Source organism: Triticum aestivum, chromosome 6D (genome assembly GCF_018294505.1).
Source record: "Triticum aestivum cultivar Chinese Spring chromosome 6D, IWGSC CS RefSeq v2.1, whole genome shotgun sequence".
Lineage (NCBI taxonomy): Eukaryota > Viridiplantae > Streptophyta > Magnoliopsida > Poales > Poaceae > Triticum > Triticum aestivum.
Genome location: NC_057811.1, coordinates 78,144,472 through 78,160,748, shown reverse-complemented (window position 1 = coordinate 78,160,748; position 16,277 = coordinate 78,144,472). Strand labels below are relative to the sequence as shown.

General features: G+C 46.4%; 1 protein-coding gene across 1 annotated transcript; it reads right to left on the bottom strand.

Annotated features, from left to right (window-relative positions):
* Positions 1 to 12,814: 12,814 nt before the first annotated feature.
* LOC123143665 (alpha-1,3-arabinosyltransferase XAT2) lies at positions 12,815 to 15,153 on the bottom strand. The gene is made up of 3 exons (XM_044562617.1): positions 14,732 to 15,153; positions 14,529 to 14,621; positions 12,815 to 14,399 (listed from the first exon to the last, which is right to left on the bottom strand). Exons 1-3 carry the CDS (start codon positions 14,856 to 14,858, stop codon positions 13,096 to 13,098), a joined length of 1,524 nt encoding a protein of 507 aa, XP_044418552.1. The 5' UTR covers positions 14,859 to 15,153; the 3' UTR covers positions 12,815 to 13,095.
* Positions 15,154 to 16,277: the final 1,124 nt, after the last annotated feature.

Sequence of the window (16,277 nt, the reverse complement as noted above, 5' to 3'; positions counted from 1 at the left end):
AAAAAAGTATTGAAAAGATACCCCGTAATTTCTGTGTAAATAGCATGTTAATTTACACACTGCAGACATGATAAATTATATACAACACTATGGTAAGTTTGACCTGGGGGAAAGCTGTTGGAAATATACCCCTAATAAATTTTGTGTAAATAGCATGATACTTTACTCACAATGTATTTCATAGCTTATGTACAAACATCATGATAACTTTGACCCAGGGGGAAACTATTGTTGATAACATTGGGCTGGGGGGGGGGGTGTTGCGACACACCTCTGATAACTTCTATGTAAATAACATGATAATATATTGCTATCTGAATTGATAGCTCACGTACAAACACCACGATAACTAGGTGTCATGATAACTTCTGTGCAAATAACATGATAATACATGTACAACAGAGCTGATAACTCAGGTACAAATACTGTGGTAACTTTTGAACCTGGAATAAAAGTTGTTGAAAAAAGATACCCCCGATAATTTCTGTGTAAATAACATGATACTATACGCACACCAGAGCTGATAACTCATGTACGAACACCACGGTAACTTTCACTCGTTTGTTCCTTCAAGAAGACATAACCTCGATACCTTTTTGTGTAAATAATACGGTAATATTCCACCACAGACCGCGGTAACTTTGATCCGGGGAGAACAAATTGAAAAACATACCCTCAATAACCTCAGCGTAAATGTTGGAAATATGCCCTAGAGGCAATAATAAAATGGTTATTATTATATTTCCTTGTTCATGATAATTGTCTATTATTCAAGCTATAATTGTATTAACCGGAAACCGTAATACATGTGTGAATACATAGATCGTAATATGTCCCTAGTGAGCCTCTAGTTGACTAGCTCGTTGATCAATAGATGGTCATGGTTTCCTGACCATGGACATTGGATGTCGTTGATAACAGGATCACATCATTGGGAGAATGATGTGATGGACAAGACCCAATCCTAAGCATAGCACAAGATCGTGTAGTTCGTTTTGCTAGAGCTTTTCTAATGTCAAGTATCGTTTCCTTAGACCATGAGATTCTGCAACTCCCGGATACCGTAGGAATGCTTTGGGTGTACCAAACGTCACAACGTAACTGGGTGGCTATAAAGGTGCACTACAGGTATCTCCGAAAGTGTCTGTTGGGTTGGACGAATCGAGACTGGGATTTGTCGCTCCGTATAACGGAGAGGTATCTCTGGGCCCACTCGGTAATGCATCATCATAATGAGCTCAATGTGACTAAGGAATTAGCCACGGGATCATGCGTTACGGAACGAGTAAAGATACTTGCCGGTAACGAGATTGAACAAGGTATGGGGATACCGACGATCGAATCTCGGGCAAGTAACATACCGATAGACAAAGGGAATTGAATATGGGATTGATTGAATCCCCGACATCGTGGTTCATCCGGTGAGATCATCGTGGAACATGTGGGAGCCAATATGGGTATCCATATCCCGCTATTGGTTATTGGCCGGAGAGGTGTCTCGGTCATCTCTGCATGGTTCCCGAACCCGTAGGGTCTACACACTTAAGGTTCGGTGATGCTAGAGTTGTTATGGGAAATAGTATGTGGTTACCGAAGGTTGTTTGGAGTCCCGGATGAGATCTCGGACGTGACGAGGAACTCCGGAATGGTCCGGAGGTGAAGATCAATATATTGGACGAAGGGTATTGGAGTCCGGCATCGTTCCGGGGGTACCGGGTGACGACTAGCGTGTCCGAAAGGGGTTTCGGAGGCCCCGGCAAGCGTTGGGGGGCTTATGGGCCAAGGGGAGGGGGCACATCAGCCCACTAAGGGGCTGTGCGCCCCTCCCACCCCATCTCACGTAACGTGGAGAGGTGGGGGCGCCTCCCCTAGGGCAGCCACCCCTCCCGGCTTGGGGGGCAAGTTTCCTAGGGGTGGGGGCGCCCAAACCCATCTATGGTTTCCCCTGTGGCCGCCGCCCCTCCCCTAGGGAAACCCTAGGGCGCCTCCTCCTCCCCCCTTTCCCCTATATATAGTGAGGGAGAGAGAGGGCAGCCGCACCCTTTCCCTGGCGCAGCCCTCTCCCTCCCCAACACCTCCTCCTCCTCCGTAGTGCTTGGCGAAGCCCTGCCGGAGAACTGCAAGCTCCACCACCACGCCGTCGTGCTGCCAGAGCTCTCCCTCAACTTCTCCTCTCCCCTTGCTGGATCAACAAGGAGGAGACGTCCCCGGGCTGTACGTGTGTTAAACGCGGAGGCGCCGTCCGTTCGGTGCTAGATCGGATCTTCCGCGATTTGAATCGCCGCGAGTACAACTCCATCAACCGCGTTCTTGTAACGCTTCCTCTTAGCGATCTTCAAGGGTATTAAGATGCACTCCCTCTCTCTAGTTGCTAGCATCTCCTAGATTGATCTTGGTGACACGTAGGAAAATTTCGAATTATTACTACGTTCCCCAACAGTAAATGCCATGGTACTCTACGCACCATAGACCTAAGCACTACACGGTCTGGCACATACCTAAACCGGTCTAGCTAGGCATAATGCGTAATTTTTTGTTTGATATGTGGGTCATGCCATGTTGGCATGTGGACCTCACCTCATGGCCCAAGGATGACATCGATCGTAGACTGTGGGTATTGCATAATTTACTTACAATACCATGGTAAATTTTGACCTAGGCAAAAAAAGTAGTTGAAACATACCCCTGATAACTTCAGTGTAACCCCATGATAAGTTACACACTATGGGCATGGTAACTTTTGGCCTGAAAAAAAAGTCGTCGAAACATACCAATATGGGATCTTGTTTCGATGCTCTCGTTATGGCGAATTTTTACGTGAAAACGGATTTTAAATCGGAGCGACGATTTGAGCTACAAAACATTTTAAAGTTTCGAAATAGGGAGAATCTTTTGCTGACATTATCTGTTTTGTCTTTTAGTTTGCATGCATGCATGAAATCATTAATCAAGGCCGGCTGCAGGGTCGGGCTCTCCTGTTGGGATCCCTGCACGCACTATCGTGCAGGGCCAACCAGCGGCCAACACGTGGCCTGGTGGGCCCCATCACTAAAACAACCAGCCTGTATCTCTCTAATTACAGAAAATCAGTAAAACTGCCTTTCTTTCTCGCGCGTATCAACAGATTGCCGCCAAAATCTCCAACATCCTTTCTCCTATCTATCTACTCCATTGTGGATCACACATGAATAGATCAGGATCGATAGAGAATTGATCTCTCACGTGGACCAGCATCTACGGTGTTCTTCGGCATGGAAGGAGCTCCTGCGACTTCATCCATAGGTTTGTTGTTGTGTTTTGAATCTGCAAATTATCAACACTCTCATCATATGGAGGGGACAAGATTAAACAGAAACAAAGGAAGAGCTTAATCTATGACATGCAAATTAATCCTTGAGACTTAGCTCCACGTACTTCATCTTTCATAGGTCTGTTTCTTGTGTCTTCTTTGCCAATTGTAATGATAGAGATTATTGTAGTCGTGTGATAAAAACAGAGAACATAGCTACATGACGCTGCCTAGTTTGAAGTCACTGAAAGCTAGTTTAATCTCAAATTAACGGTTATCTTAGCAACATACTAGTAGTAATTAATTGGATAGCCCTTGTACTAGTTTGAAGCCATCGAAAGCTAGCTACTAGTACAGGATAGATGAAGATATCAGCTACCACTAACCTCTGTGCGGCGAGTGTGCATCGGGCTCCCGTCTTGATGTCCGCCTGCACGGCCTCTTGCGGCATCCCGGCGAAGCAGTGCTGCACCCAGCCGGCCGCATGCCCTGCAGTTCCCCACCTTCTCCAAGGGATCTGGTCGGTCCAGGAGGGGAACGGCGGCATGACAGAGCAGCTGCTCCAGCCTTGGCCGGGGCTTGGGCGCGCCGGAGTCAGGCAGCGGCAGCCGCGGCTGCTCCCTCTGTCGCTCGCCACGACCACGACGCCGCCAGACGGCGGACCTCACTTTCTGGAACTCTCTATCTCTCTCACTCACGGAGCTCGGTTCAGTGGAATAATGGTAGTACTAGCTCGAAGCGTCCACGATGGATAAGGCAAGGAGAAGGACTTTTCAGAAAATTATAAACAAAACAAAATCTGTTCATTAAGTGATGGGGTCCACCAGGCCACGTGTTGGCCGCTGGTGCCCTGCACGATAGTGCGTGCAGGGATTCCAGCAGGAGAGCCCGACCCCGGCTGCATGTGTTTCCTCGGCTACCACCCACGGGATTAGTTAGTAAGGTTGCATGCATGCGTGATTAGGTAGGAAGAAGGAGGCGTATGGATCTGTTGCTTATCTTCCGGTCAGTCGGAAGTTAGCACAGTCCAAAACAAAAATAGAAATACTACCTTCGATCCTTAAAAAGAACTAACCCTAGTTAAGAACTGCGACATTTATTTTGAATCAAAGGGAGTAGCAAAAAAATTACAAAAAAGACAGAAATTTTGTTATTCAGTAATGAATCTAGTTAGTAGTGGATCGGAGTACATGCAGGAGATGGTGGTTCCCTGCTCCTTGTCTTTGTGCGTGAGAAAGTCCAACACCTCCCGATGTGGAAACCAGTTCAACCACCACAGCACTTGCCTTCCTTCCCATCCTGGCTGGCATGCCATGTTCACTTCCGATCTTAATTTAGTTTTAAAGTACCTTCATGCCTTTTCACATGTTCCTCAGAGGATCGATCATCTTCGGACCAGCTCGTGTATCTTCAAAAAGTCTCCGTACCTCAGCTTCCAAATCAAAACCATGTGTCCATGCATGTTCATCGGGCAAACATTAGTTTTTCAATGCGTGGACGATCTAACTGAATCTTGCTATTATTTTCTGGAATGCAGTCGCATCTTCGGATGTCCAGCTTTGTCATTGGTCTCTGAATGCCGCGTTGATTGGCAAAGTGCGTCCGAACAGCTCGATTCGGACGTATGCAGGTTATTTGAAAGTCTGAGCTAGAGATGACCTACATGTGCGGGTGACGATGTGATTTGACATAATAGACGAGTCGCTCTTGGAGAAGAAATGGCGGCTTGAGGGTTGAGCCTCCTTCAAGCCCGAGCACGAGGGCTTCTCGTGACAACGAACTCTCAAGGTTGTTCTTCCGGGCACGGATCAGCTGATGGCGATGAGACCTTCGTTGCGCTCCCTCGCTCGATTAGGTGAGGGGTTGATCATCGGCTTCGTCGTCACACATCACTAGCTAGAACTACTCTGACATGGTCATCGCTCAGTAATCAATCCATCATCCGTTCCTTGACAATATGCACACCCGACCATACATAAAAGGCAGCGGCTCCAGTACGAGCATGTCCCACGTTTTAGTGGCACAAAAAGGGCTGGCTAGCTAGCTAGAGTAGAACTGGTCCGGTAGCTGCCATGTCCACGTCACTTCTGTTTACTGATGCGGTGATGCCACTGGTTCCTGCGGATTGTGCTGCCATCCGATTCACTCGCGGATCTTAAAATAATGTGCCGGCATGGTTTTTTGGAGGTGCTCATAGGAGTAGGATGTGCGTGGATGCGTTAATATGGGTAAGTATATGTGCATATATATGAACATCTGCGTTGTTAAAAAAACACGAGCTTTAGAAAAGTTTCCCAATTGATGGAATTTTCCAAAATTTCTATGAAGTTCCTAAAAAAAAGAGGTCATATTTTTATTTTCAACAACGAGCCCCACATCAATTTCCACCAAAGAAACCATCACAAAGTTACAAAGCTCAAAAGCCAAAAAAAAACTACCCAGCCATCAAACACAATAACGTGCGCGAGAAGGGCGGCCAACCAGCATGGCCACGTGGCGCATGCCGGTTGGCCGTGGCGAGAAAATTTTATATTTTTTTAATATTATTTTTGGAAGATGAAAGTGAGACTTTTTTTAGAAAAGTGTTTTTGGAGATTATTTTGGAAGATGGAAGTGAGACTTTTATTTTTTATTTTTAAGATTTATTTAGTCTTTTTCTTTTTCTTTTTGATACGGTGTGATGTGCACGTGTTGCGAGAATTTTTATTTTATTTTGAGATGAAGGTGAGTTTTTTGTCTTTTCTTTTTTAAGAGAGAGAAATACGCGCGCAGCTTCCTCTTAAGAGGCCCGCAATGACGAGCGCCAACCACTAGTGTAACTTGGAGAAGGGAACACCTCCTAGCACATGCATGCCTCGAAGCTTTCAAATCTCAAGATATGCTCCTATTGGAGTTATTGGAGTACCGTTGAATTATAGGTTGGCTTTGGGCCCATAAATGAAATATCAAACCATACTATGCTCCCTAATTTTTGAGGCTCTACAATCAATTGAGGTCTCTAATGTAGTATTGGGTAAATCAATTTTGATCGGGTCAACATTATTTTTTCAAATTGGCATCCAGAACCAATTTATGATCTCTCTCCCAAGTTGATAAAACTACAGTAACACTCCTTCCATCCAACTCATCTAACTCACTCAAAATCTCCTTCAAATTTCTGTACACACCTTCCATATTAATATGCGAGCCTTTTAACTGTCTTCTCGAGTCTTATGGCTTTCTCTTGCCACTTGTCTAAATCATGAACGCAATAGGTTGGAGCATGCCATCTCTTCCTAACTACACTCATGAAACCATCCCTCTCAAACGAACAATTTTTAAATCTAAAATTATCACTATGAGTGGGTGGGATCCCAAATATCAAATGTAAAGGAACATGATCATATAGCTCTCTATTTAGGCCAACCACTGTTACTAATGGATAAGCAACATCTCATTCTGAGGAAACTACGACCATGTCCAGCTTACCAAAAGTGGGCATTTCATGGAAATTAGACTAAGTGTGCAGTCTTCTTTAGAGCTGCACTTCTCTCAAACCATTACCATCAATGATAGAATTGAAAGTGTGCCTCCATTTGGGAAGAACATGATACGTCTCCATCGTATCTACTTTTCCAAACACTTTTACCCTTGCTTTGGACTCTAACTTGCATGATTTGGATGGAACTAATCCGGACTGACGCTGTTTTCAGCAGAATTGCCATGGTGTTATTTTTGTGCAGAAATAAAAGTTCTCGGAATGACCTGAAACTTCACGGAGAATATTTTTGGAATTAATAAAAAATACTGGCGAAAGAATCAAGGCCAGGGGGCCCACACCCTGTCCACGAGGGTGGGGGCGCGCCTACCCCCCCCCCCCCAGGGCGCGCCCCCTGCCTCGTGGGCCCCCTGGCGCTCCACCGACCTCAACTCCAACTCCATATATTCACATTCGGGGAAAAAAATCAGAGAGAAGGATTCATCGCGTTTTACGATACGGAGCCGCCGCTAAGCCCTAAACTCTCTCGGGAGGGCTGATCTGGAGTCCGTTCGGGGCTCCGGAGATGGGAATCCGTCGTCGTCGTCATCATCAACCATTCTCCATCACCAATTTCATGATGCTCACCACCATGCATGAGTAATTCCATCGTAGGCTTGCTGGACGGTAATGGGTTGGATGAGATTTATCATGTAATCGAGTTAGTTTTGTTAGGGTTTGATCCCTAGTATCCACTATGTTCTGAGATTGATGTTGCTATGACTTTGCTATGCTTAATGCTTGTCACTAGGGTCCGAGTGCCATGATTTCAGATCTGAACCTATTATGTTTTCATGAATATATGTGAGTTCTTGATCCTATCTTTCAAGTCTATAGTCACCTATTATGTGTTATGATCCGTTAACCCCGAAGTGACAATAATCGGGATACTTACCGGTGATGACCGTAGTTTGAGGAGTTCATGTATTCACTAAGTGTTAATGCTTTGGTCCGGTACTCTATTAAAAGGAGGCCTTAATATCCCTTAGTTTCCAATAGGACCCCGCTGCCACGGGAGGGTAGGACAAAAGATGTCATGCAAGTTCTTTTCCATAAGCACGTATGACTATATTCGGAATACATGCCTACATTACATTGATGAACTGGAGCTAGTTCTGTGTCACCCTATGTTATAACTGTTGCATGAATAATCGCATCCGACATAATTATCCATCACTGATCCAATGCCTACGAGCTTTTCACATATTGATCCTTGCTTAGTTACTTTTCCGTTGCCACTGTTACAATTACTACAAAGCTGCTACTGTTATTTTTGCCACCGTTATCGTTACTTCCATACTACTTTGCTACTAAATACTTTGCTGCAGATATTAAGTTATCCAGGTGTGGTTGAATTGACAACTCAACTGCTAATACTTGAGAATATTCTTTGGCTCCCCTTGTGTCGAATCAATAAATTTGGGTTGAATACTCCACCCTCGAAAACTGTTGCGATCCCCTATACTTGTGGGTTATCAGAACACAAGGTTTATTTTTCTCACTAGTCCATCTGATGACATTAAAATCGCCATAAATGAGCCCCCCCCCTCTTACATCTATTGCGTACACTAGCAAATTCAACAAGGAAACCATCTTTGTCTTCTTGGATCATGGCCATAAAACATAACTAATTGCCAACTTCTTAAGATTTTCTTCTCTTCAAGTTGTCGGCAAATATAGTGTTTTCCAACCTCAAAGTTAACAACCTCATTATTATCAGAGTCAACCTCAAGCAGCAAACCACCTAACCTACCATTAAGATCTAGGTGCGGCCGAAAGAAGTTTTTATGGCCAGAATTTTTTTGGCCCAACTCCGGTTGAATCCACGTATCTTAGTCTTTGGGACACCTATGAATTGGACTCCAAGATCAAAAATCATCTACCACTGGAATCTTTGTTTTATCAGGGCATCCCAAACCCCTGCAATTACAAAAGATTCCTGACATTTTAATTTATTTTTCTTTAGGGATCTACCCTTTTTTAGCTAGCTAACCCTAAAAAAAGGAGCACAAGTTTATGATCTTATCACCTGAATGTAATAGCTCATCATCATCGGTGTCCTTAACAAGTTCTTGTATTTTTTATCTTTACTTCTTTCCACAAAAGGATTTTGCTAGCCATTTTTTAAGTTTTAATTGAAGAAATAAACGTGGCATCACAATCGTTGTTAACAACACCTAAATTTTTAGTCATATTCACTAGATCATCATCATTCTTAGTATTAAGAACCGTGGGAACATTAGCTTAGTTACCTGGAATAGTATATTTTGAATCCATCCTCTTCATGGCTAAAGCAATTGTGTCTAGATCCTCTTGATCCTTCGACCTCTCACATCTACTGAACTCAACATTAGCGTTACTAGTATGTGCTTCTTGTTGGCTACCTTTAACACCAACTAAGATCTTTAACATTGACTCCTTGGGCGTTGGCTACTGTTTCTCCAAATGGTTCGTGTGACTCATGATCCAATTCCTCCTGAGAGAAATGAACCCTTTGATCACTACCATATTCCACCAATTCTTCACCCATAATATCACCATCATCATCTTCCTTATCAATGTTCATTCCATCCTTCCCCTCATCAGACAACTTCTTATTGTTCGCCTTATCAAGATTTTCTAAACCAAGAGGTCGAACTACTTTTGGTTTATGCATATCATTTTTTGTGCAATGGAGACTTCTGTTGTGTGTGATGGAAAAAATGTTTTTTCTTGACAGAAACGATTCCTAGACAGAGCATATAGTAAATAATATTAGCAAGATCGACTTGACCCCATGTGTGTGTTTTTTCTATAACAGTAATACTCCTCCTCGATTTCTATTAAAGGAACCGTTACACGAAGAGTTCCATGCAAAGGAGAAACAAAACAAGTAGTCTCAACATACACTTAGCACTTTCTTTAAAAAGACATATACTTAGTACATTGTAGGGACTTATAGCAACCACAAGTTGGATGTGGAGTATCTGCTAGCGAGCTCAAATGCACCCTGATGAGCAGTAAAATCAAAAAAATATTAACAAAATTGAAAAAAAATAGATTTATTTTGCTATACTTTGACAAATGTTTTGTGTGATTGCAAAAGTTCAACTGGAAAGGGCATTCATGGATGTCATGGCGAAAACAACAAACCCGATGCTCCAAAATGCTATTTTGAAAGCATTTTGGAGTTTTGATTTCTTTTGCCATGACTTGCACGAATGTCATTCGTGATGAAATTTGTCAAAGTTTGGCACACAAAAATTCAGCATAGTTTCCTTTTTTTCCCTTTTTTCTATTTTACTGTCATCCCGAGCTCATTTGAGACCCGGGGCAGAAGAGGACTTTCACCACAAGCTGTGATTCTGAAAGAACAACTATCACCAACAACTAGTGCTCAAAAGCCTTCGGTTTGTGTCCTATTCACCATTGGCGTCTAGCCATGACTTCGCGCCCACACCTCCTCAAATGGCGGACCTAAGAATATTTTTGAAGCCCCGACACACTAAATTTTTTAACATGCTCAAGGGGCTAGTTGTAGTTCAGATCACCATGAAAACAATCAAGGTAGGGCAAGACTTTATCACTGGATTTCTCCTTCATGGCCTCCAAAACCGCCAACTTGTAGGAATTTCTCCTTCACTACCCAAATTGTAGGAAATTAAATCTTCCCATGGCCTCCGAAACCGCCAACTTTATCACTGGAATTTCTCCTTCATGGCTTCATCGACATTGTTCTTTCTGAGAAACATTCCATGTGTCAAAGGGTGTTGCATAAACAACATGATTACTCATATGATGTTGTCTAAAGAAAACTATTTTCCTAGTTTTTGAATCATGCAACAAATAGACGCTCCACCAGAGAGAACTAGTTTGCGTTGGGACGATGGGAAAGCATGCATCTATTCGTTGAAGAGATCATCAATTATGCCAGGAGGTCTATTTAGACCAAATGCACAAAAGGGTCACTTGGCAAATTAGTTTAGATAGGGCACAATCAAATATCAAATGATCATTTCTATTCCAAACTCTCCTGAGAAGATTATCCTTGGTCAAGATACCATTTTAAGCATTGACTAGAGGAATATCGTTATCTCTCAGATTCCACGTAAAACCTATAACCAGCCATATCAAAAGATGCTGCCAATATACCTCTCTAATAATAAACATGTTTTAATCCCAATTCTCGATCTCACCATGTCTTCCTCATCACTTGAATTATAAGCATTCACCGAATTCTCCAGATTAGATGATTGCTCTATGGTCTCTCCCCTCGGAGTTCTTTTGAATCTCATGCAACCCCATTCACCATCCTTTACATTATGAACAATTTAGAGACTGTGATATTTATTGTATAGTATTGGGAATCATGTAATCCATTCACACAGTTTTTTTTTTCCGGAACATGGTTTTAGCCCACTAAGAATCCCTTTTAGCAAACTTCTGGGAAAAGAGATTTACTCCCATCAGGCTCTGCCAGAAATGTGAAACAGACTCCTTTTTTGGCATGGGGACGAAACTTGGTTTTGCACGTGTTTATTTGGCAATGTAGTATACCAAGTGCCTTCGGCATTCTCCAATTTCCACAAGCTTTTGCACAATAATCTTTGATTAATAGTGGTCGGATTCAGGAATACAAGCCCCCCATAATCTTTTGGCAGACATGTGTTATTTTCTTTTATCCGTAGAAGTTTAGTCTTCTGATCACGATGAAACATTGTTCATGCAAGTGTGGGGAAGTACTCCAATAGATAAATATTTCATTTGTATTGAAAAAATTGTTGTTCCACATTTTCCCTACTTGTTTTCAATGATCAATTAGTCTCTTGACATCAATTGGAATTCCCAAGTACAAGGTAGTTTCTGTATTTTCCTTATACTTCATGTAAAAAAATCACTAGATTGTTCCTCTCTTTCACATGCCTCTCTCCTCTTTCACATGTCTTTCCTAGACATTAAAAAAACTTCGGCCATTATGTCTTTTTTTTATTGTGAGACTGCTAATGTTGGTTGTATGCATCCTAATTATGCAGGGTACAGATGTCCACCCATTATCCGTTGTACTCCCTCTGTAAAGAAATATAAGATCGTTTAGATCAGTATCGTGGGAGTGTTCCGCTTGATGCTATATATTGAGTTTAATAAAATCAAAATTTATGAAAAGAAAAGGCAACTAACTTTGATCTTATGAAAATTAATTTTTAATCCAGACAACAAATTTCACTCTCGTGCACAAGATTTAGTGGCCCGGACGTGAATTATGCGCATTGAATAGATCCACTCTAAAAAAAGGACATGTATCCAGAAAAAAAGACAATGAACTTCACTTTCATGAAAGTTAATTTTCAATCCGGTCAACAAGTTTCACTCTCGTGCACGAGATTAAAGTGGTCCGCCCGCGAATATACTCCTTGAATAGGTCCAGTCTCAAAACCAGACGGCGAAATGTGGAAGAAAAATAATGAGACCGGACGGCGACACGCCTGCCGCCGCTGACATTTCCTCCCCCTGGAAAGAAAGGGGAGAGAAGAAGACCGCCGAAGCTTCGGGCAGCCCGTGCGCCTCACACGATGTCACAACGAGATGACGCTGGCAGGCAGGCGCCGGAGGTAGCTCGGAGTTGGCAGCCCCCCAGTTCGGCGACAGCGACGCGCCCACGAACCACGGCGAAGGAACCAGCCAAACTTTGATTTCTTTTCCGCTGGCCGAACAATCAACCAACAACACATCGATCAGCTGACGGAATCGCTCCACCACTTGGCGGCTGCTGCCAACGAGCTAGACAAACCTATCAGCTAGCTGGCTGACACGGAGCAGGGGCTCGCCAAGTCGCAGTCCTCCTCCTCTCCCGCCATGACCGAGCTTCTCCGGTGCCAACCCATGGATTCTGACTTGCCATTGCCATTACCATTGGAGATTTGGGCGAAGGGAGGGAAGATAAGTGCTGCGATGTGTTCTTGCCATGGATTCATGGATCGACAAAATGGAGAAGGGGATCGACTGCTGCTCAGTGCACTGGTGGAGCTATATGTTCTTGATATTTTTTCTTGTAAATTAATTGATATAAGAAGCAAATAATCACAAAAGTATGAAGCAACATCCTCTGTAACCACATGTTCTTGCTCGCCGTCAATGGGGTCTTACCAGAAGAAGAGCAAGAGGAAGAAGAAGAAAGAAGAAAGAAGAAGAAGAAATCAAGAATCAAGTTAAGCAAAACGAGGCAGGCACGGAGCGGAGCAGAGCAGAGCAGATAGATATACACGGACGGACGGACCTATATCTACCGGACCGGGGACGGACGTGGGCAGGCTCAGGCCGCCGGGGTCGACGCCGGCGGCAGCCGGCTGAGCGCGTCCCGGAGCGTGGCCTTGAACTTGTCCAGATCCAGCCGCACGTTCTGCTTGTCCAGGTAGGCCGCCTTGAGCGCGTCCCACCCCTGCTTGTGCACGGCGTAGGGGTCCGTCAGCACCTGGTGGTTCCGCGGGTACTGCTCCAGCAGCGAGCTCTCCTCCAGCTGCACGTTGTAGTCCATGTACGTCACCTCCATGTCCGCCGCCGGGTTCTTGAAGGTCACGCCGGTGAGCCACTCCAGCCCGCCGAACGGCACCACCTGGATCAGCACGGCCCCCGCGGGGAGGAACACCATGTTGGTGAGCCCGGCGCCGTGCACGCCCACCATCACGTCCGCCGAGTTGACGAGCCGCGCGAAGGTGGACATGTCGGTGTGCTGGTCGGGCTCCGCGATGCGCACGTCGAAGCCCATGGCGGCGGCGGCGGCCGCCATCTCCCGCTCGTTGAGGAACCGGCGCGAGTTCTTGCGGGAGATGATGAGGAGGCGCGGCTTGCCGGCGCCCGTGGCGCCGCCGCGGGAGGCCGCCGCGCGCTCCAGCCCGAAGGCGTCGCGGAGGGTGCGCTTGAAGTCGACGATGGAGACGCCGCCGGCGGCCTTGGACGGGACGATGCCCATGTCCTTGTGGAAGTCGGAGCCGACGACGATGCGGGGCACGCAGTGCACCTCCAGGTCGTTGTTCACGTCCACCACCTCGTACCTGCTGAGCTGCCGGAACAGCGGCCGGAACTTGGCCACCCACCAGGGCTTGAGGTCGCTGAGCAGGAACTGCACCTCGCCGTTGAACCTGCGCGTGCTGAGGAAGAGCGGCACCAGCACGTCCGTGTAGTCGTGGTAGAGGTTGCCGGAGAAGCCGCGGTTGGAAAACACAAACCCGGGGACGGAGTGGTTCTTGGTGCAGGCCGGCGGCGGCGCGTCGGACGGGAAGGGTTTGAGGACGAACTCCCGGACGTGGGTCATGGCGACGGGGTCGTGGTACCGCGCGTACGGCTTGGTCCGCCACTCCCTGTCCAGCGAGTCGATGTAGATGGTGGAGACGTTGCCCACCACCCGGATGTCCCCCGCCGCCTCGCACCGCTCCGAGCGCTTGCTCGTCATGAAGCAGGTCGGCTTCTTCTTCTTGTGCCTCCCCTTATCCTTATCCTTTTTTCCTGTGCCGGCGCCGGAGACGGAGACGGCTGTCTTCTCCGCCCTCTCCGCGGTGACCTTGGGCACCGGGGCGGCGCTGTCGTCCTCCACATCCTCCTCCACATCTTCCTCCGAACCTGACCAATCAACAAAGAAGAAAAAGGAAGTCTTGAGCAGCATGCTCTACATACATTTCGTCCCCAAATCAGCAATCGGCCGATTCTAGGTAGCTCCGCCGAATCGGTCAATCGATCCAGGCAGCTCACCTCCGACCGTGGTGGCGGCGGGCGCCGGCTCGTCGTCGGTCTCCATCCGGATGCTGGAGTTCATCTGCTCCTTGAGCTGGTCGTCCGGCTTCCCTGCGGCCATGCCAAGAAACATCCAAGCTCTCATCCATCCATCCATCCACCCAGCTAGCTCAGACACAAAGAGAAGAGAAGGGGAAAGAGGAAAAAGATAGTGGACATACCGAAGGGCGTGGAGCAGTATCTGGCCTTGACGATGCTGAGGACGCAGAGGGAGAGGAGCATGGCGGCGATGATGACGCCGTTGCTGACCCGCCGCGGCTCCTGCCGGCTCCGCAGCGCCGCCTTCATCTCCGACGCGGACCCCAGCGCGCCCTCCACCTACGAACCCCTCCTCCTCCCCCGGCTAGATCTGGAGGAGCAGCAAGAAGCGGCCGCTCCCTTGCTTGCTTGCTGGGCTTTGCTTGCTGCCTGCCTGCCTCCCCCCAAGGAGGAAGACTCTTCTCGAGACAGAGAGAGAGAGAGGGAGATGCTTTGAAACTTTCTCGTGTGGCGAGTGCCCTGCTGGATCTGGATGGACCTCAGCTGCTCTGCTCGCCGAGTGCGGATGATTAAACGAGGTGGTAATAAAGAATCGGAATGCTCTGCGGCAACTCATAAGTGAGGGATTATTGCAGCAAAATCCAGGATTGTTAGCAGCCTGGCCCCCGGGATTAGCCGTCATCGTGCGGAGAGACTGGAACGCACGACGTGCGTGCGTCGTGCTGGGCCGGCCCTAAGCCACGCAGGGTGGGCATGCATGGTCCGGCCCACACCCACACGCACACTGTTTGTTGCTAAGTTGCCTCTCTCCCCTATCATTATTGTTTTTTCCGTTTTCGGCCACAGGAAAAGATGCATGTATGCCCGGACCGGCCGACCGAGAGCGTGAATGTGGCGTGTACTTACCAGCGTCACGGGTCCTCCCACAGACCGACGTGCCAACACGCGTGAATTTGTGTATACGAATATAAATAAATAAATAAATGGAACTCCTGTTGAAAGTGTGAAATTACCGAATGGCAGAAGGTGGTGAAAGATTTCCTTTCGAAGCTGCGAATTAAATTCTTTGCGCAAACCCCTCCGTTTTGGTTTCTCACAATTAATTTCTGCTCATCTTATTTTGGTTCTCGGTATGAAAATCAACCAACGCATGAAGGTACTGTACTGCATTTGAAGACATGGCCCAACACTTGATTACATCGGTTTCTACCGTAAACCTTTGTCGTCTCGCCGGAGCGGTGAGGTCATGGCTTCTCATCATGCCCGACGACGAGCTCTGGTGTTGGGTGCTTCGGATCTGAATGAATGGCGGGGAGGGGGTTTCAGCGACGACGGATGCCGCGAGAAGTAGAAACAAAATGATGCAGTACGTGTCTGCATGTCCCTGGCCCAGAAGTTGATTACCCAACAAATCGGCAAAAATATTTTAGTACCTATAAGGTAACCAATGTAACATTTGAAGCACGGCCTACATATCAAACCACACTAAAACCCGAGAACATTTAAAATGGCAGTTTTCTCTTTCACACGACGACGTCATAGTTACAAGGCTAAATGGTTTGCAGCCAACATAACAAATTTGACTACCCGGTAGATTGGCAACACTTTTAGACAACCAAGGCAAAAGGTTAGCCCATCAAATCAATAGAGTTTGACCTGGCCTACGTATAAAACGACATCTTAATGCTTGAGAAGTCATTTGTGCGCAGAACGAGCCAACGTCTCTCG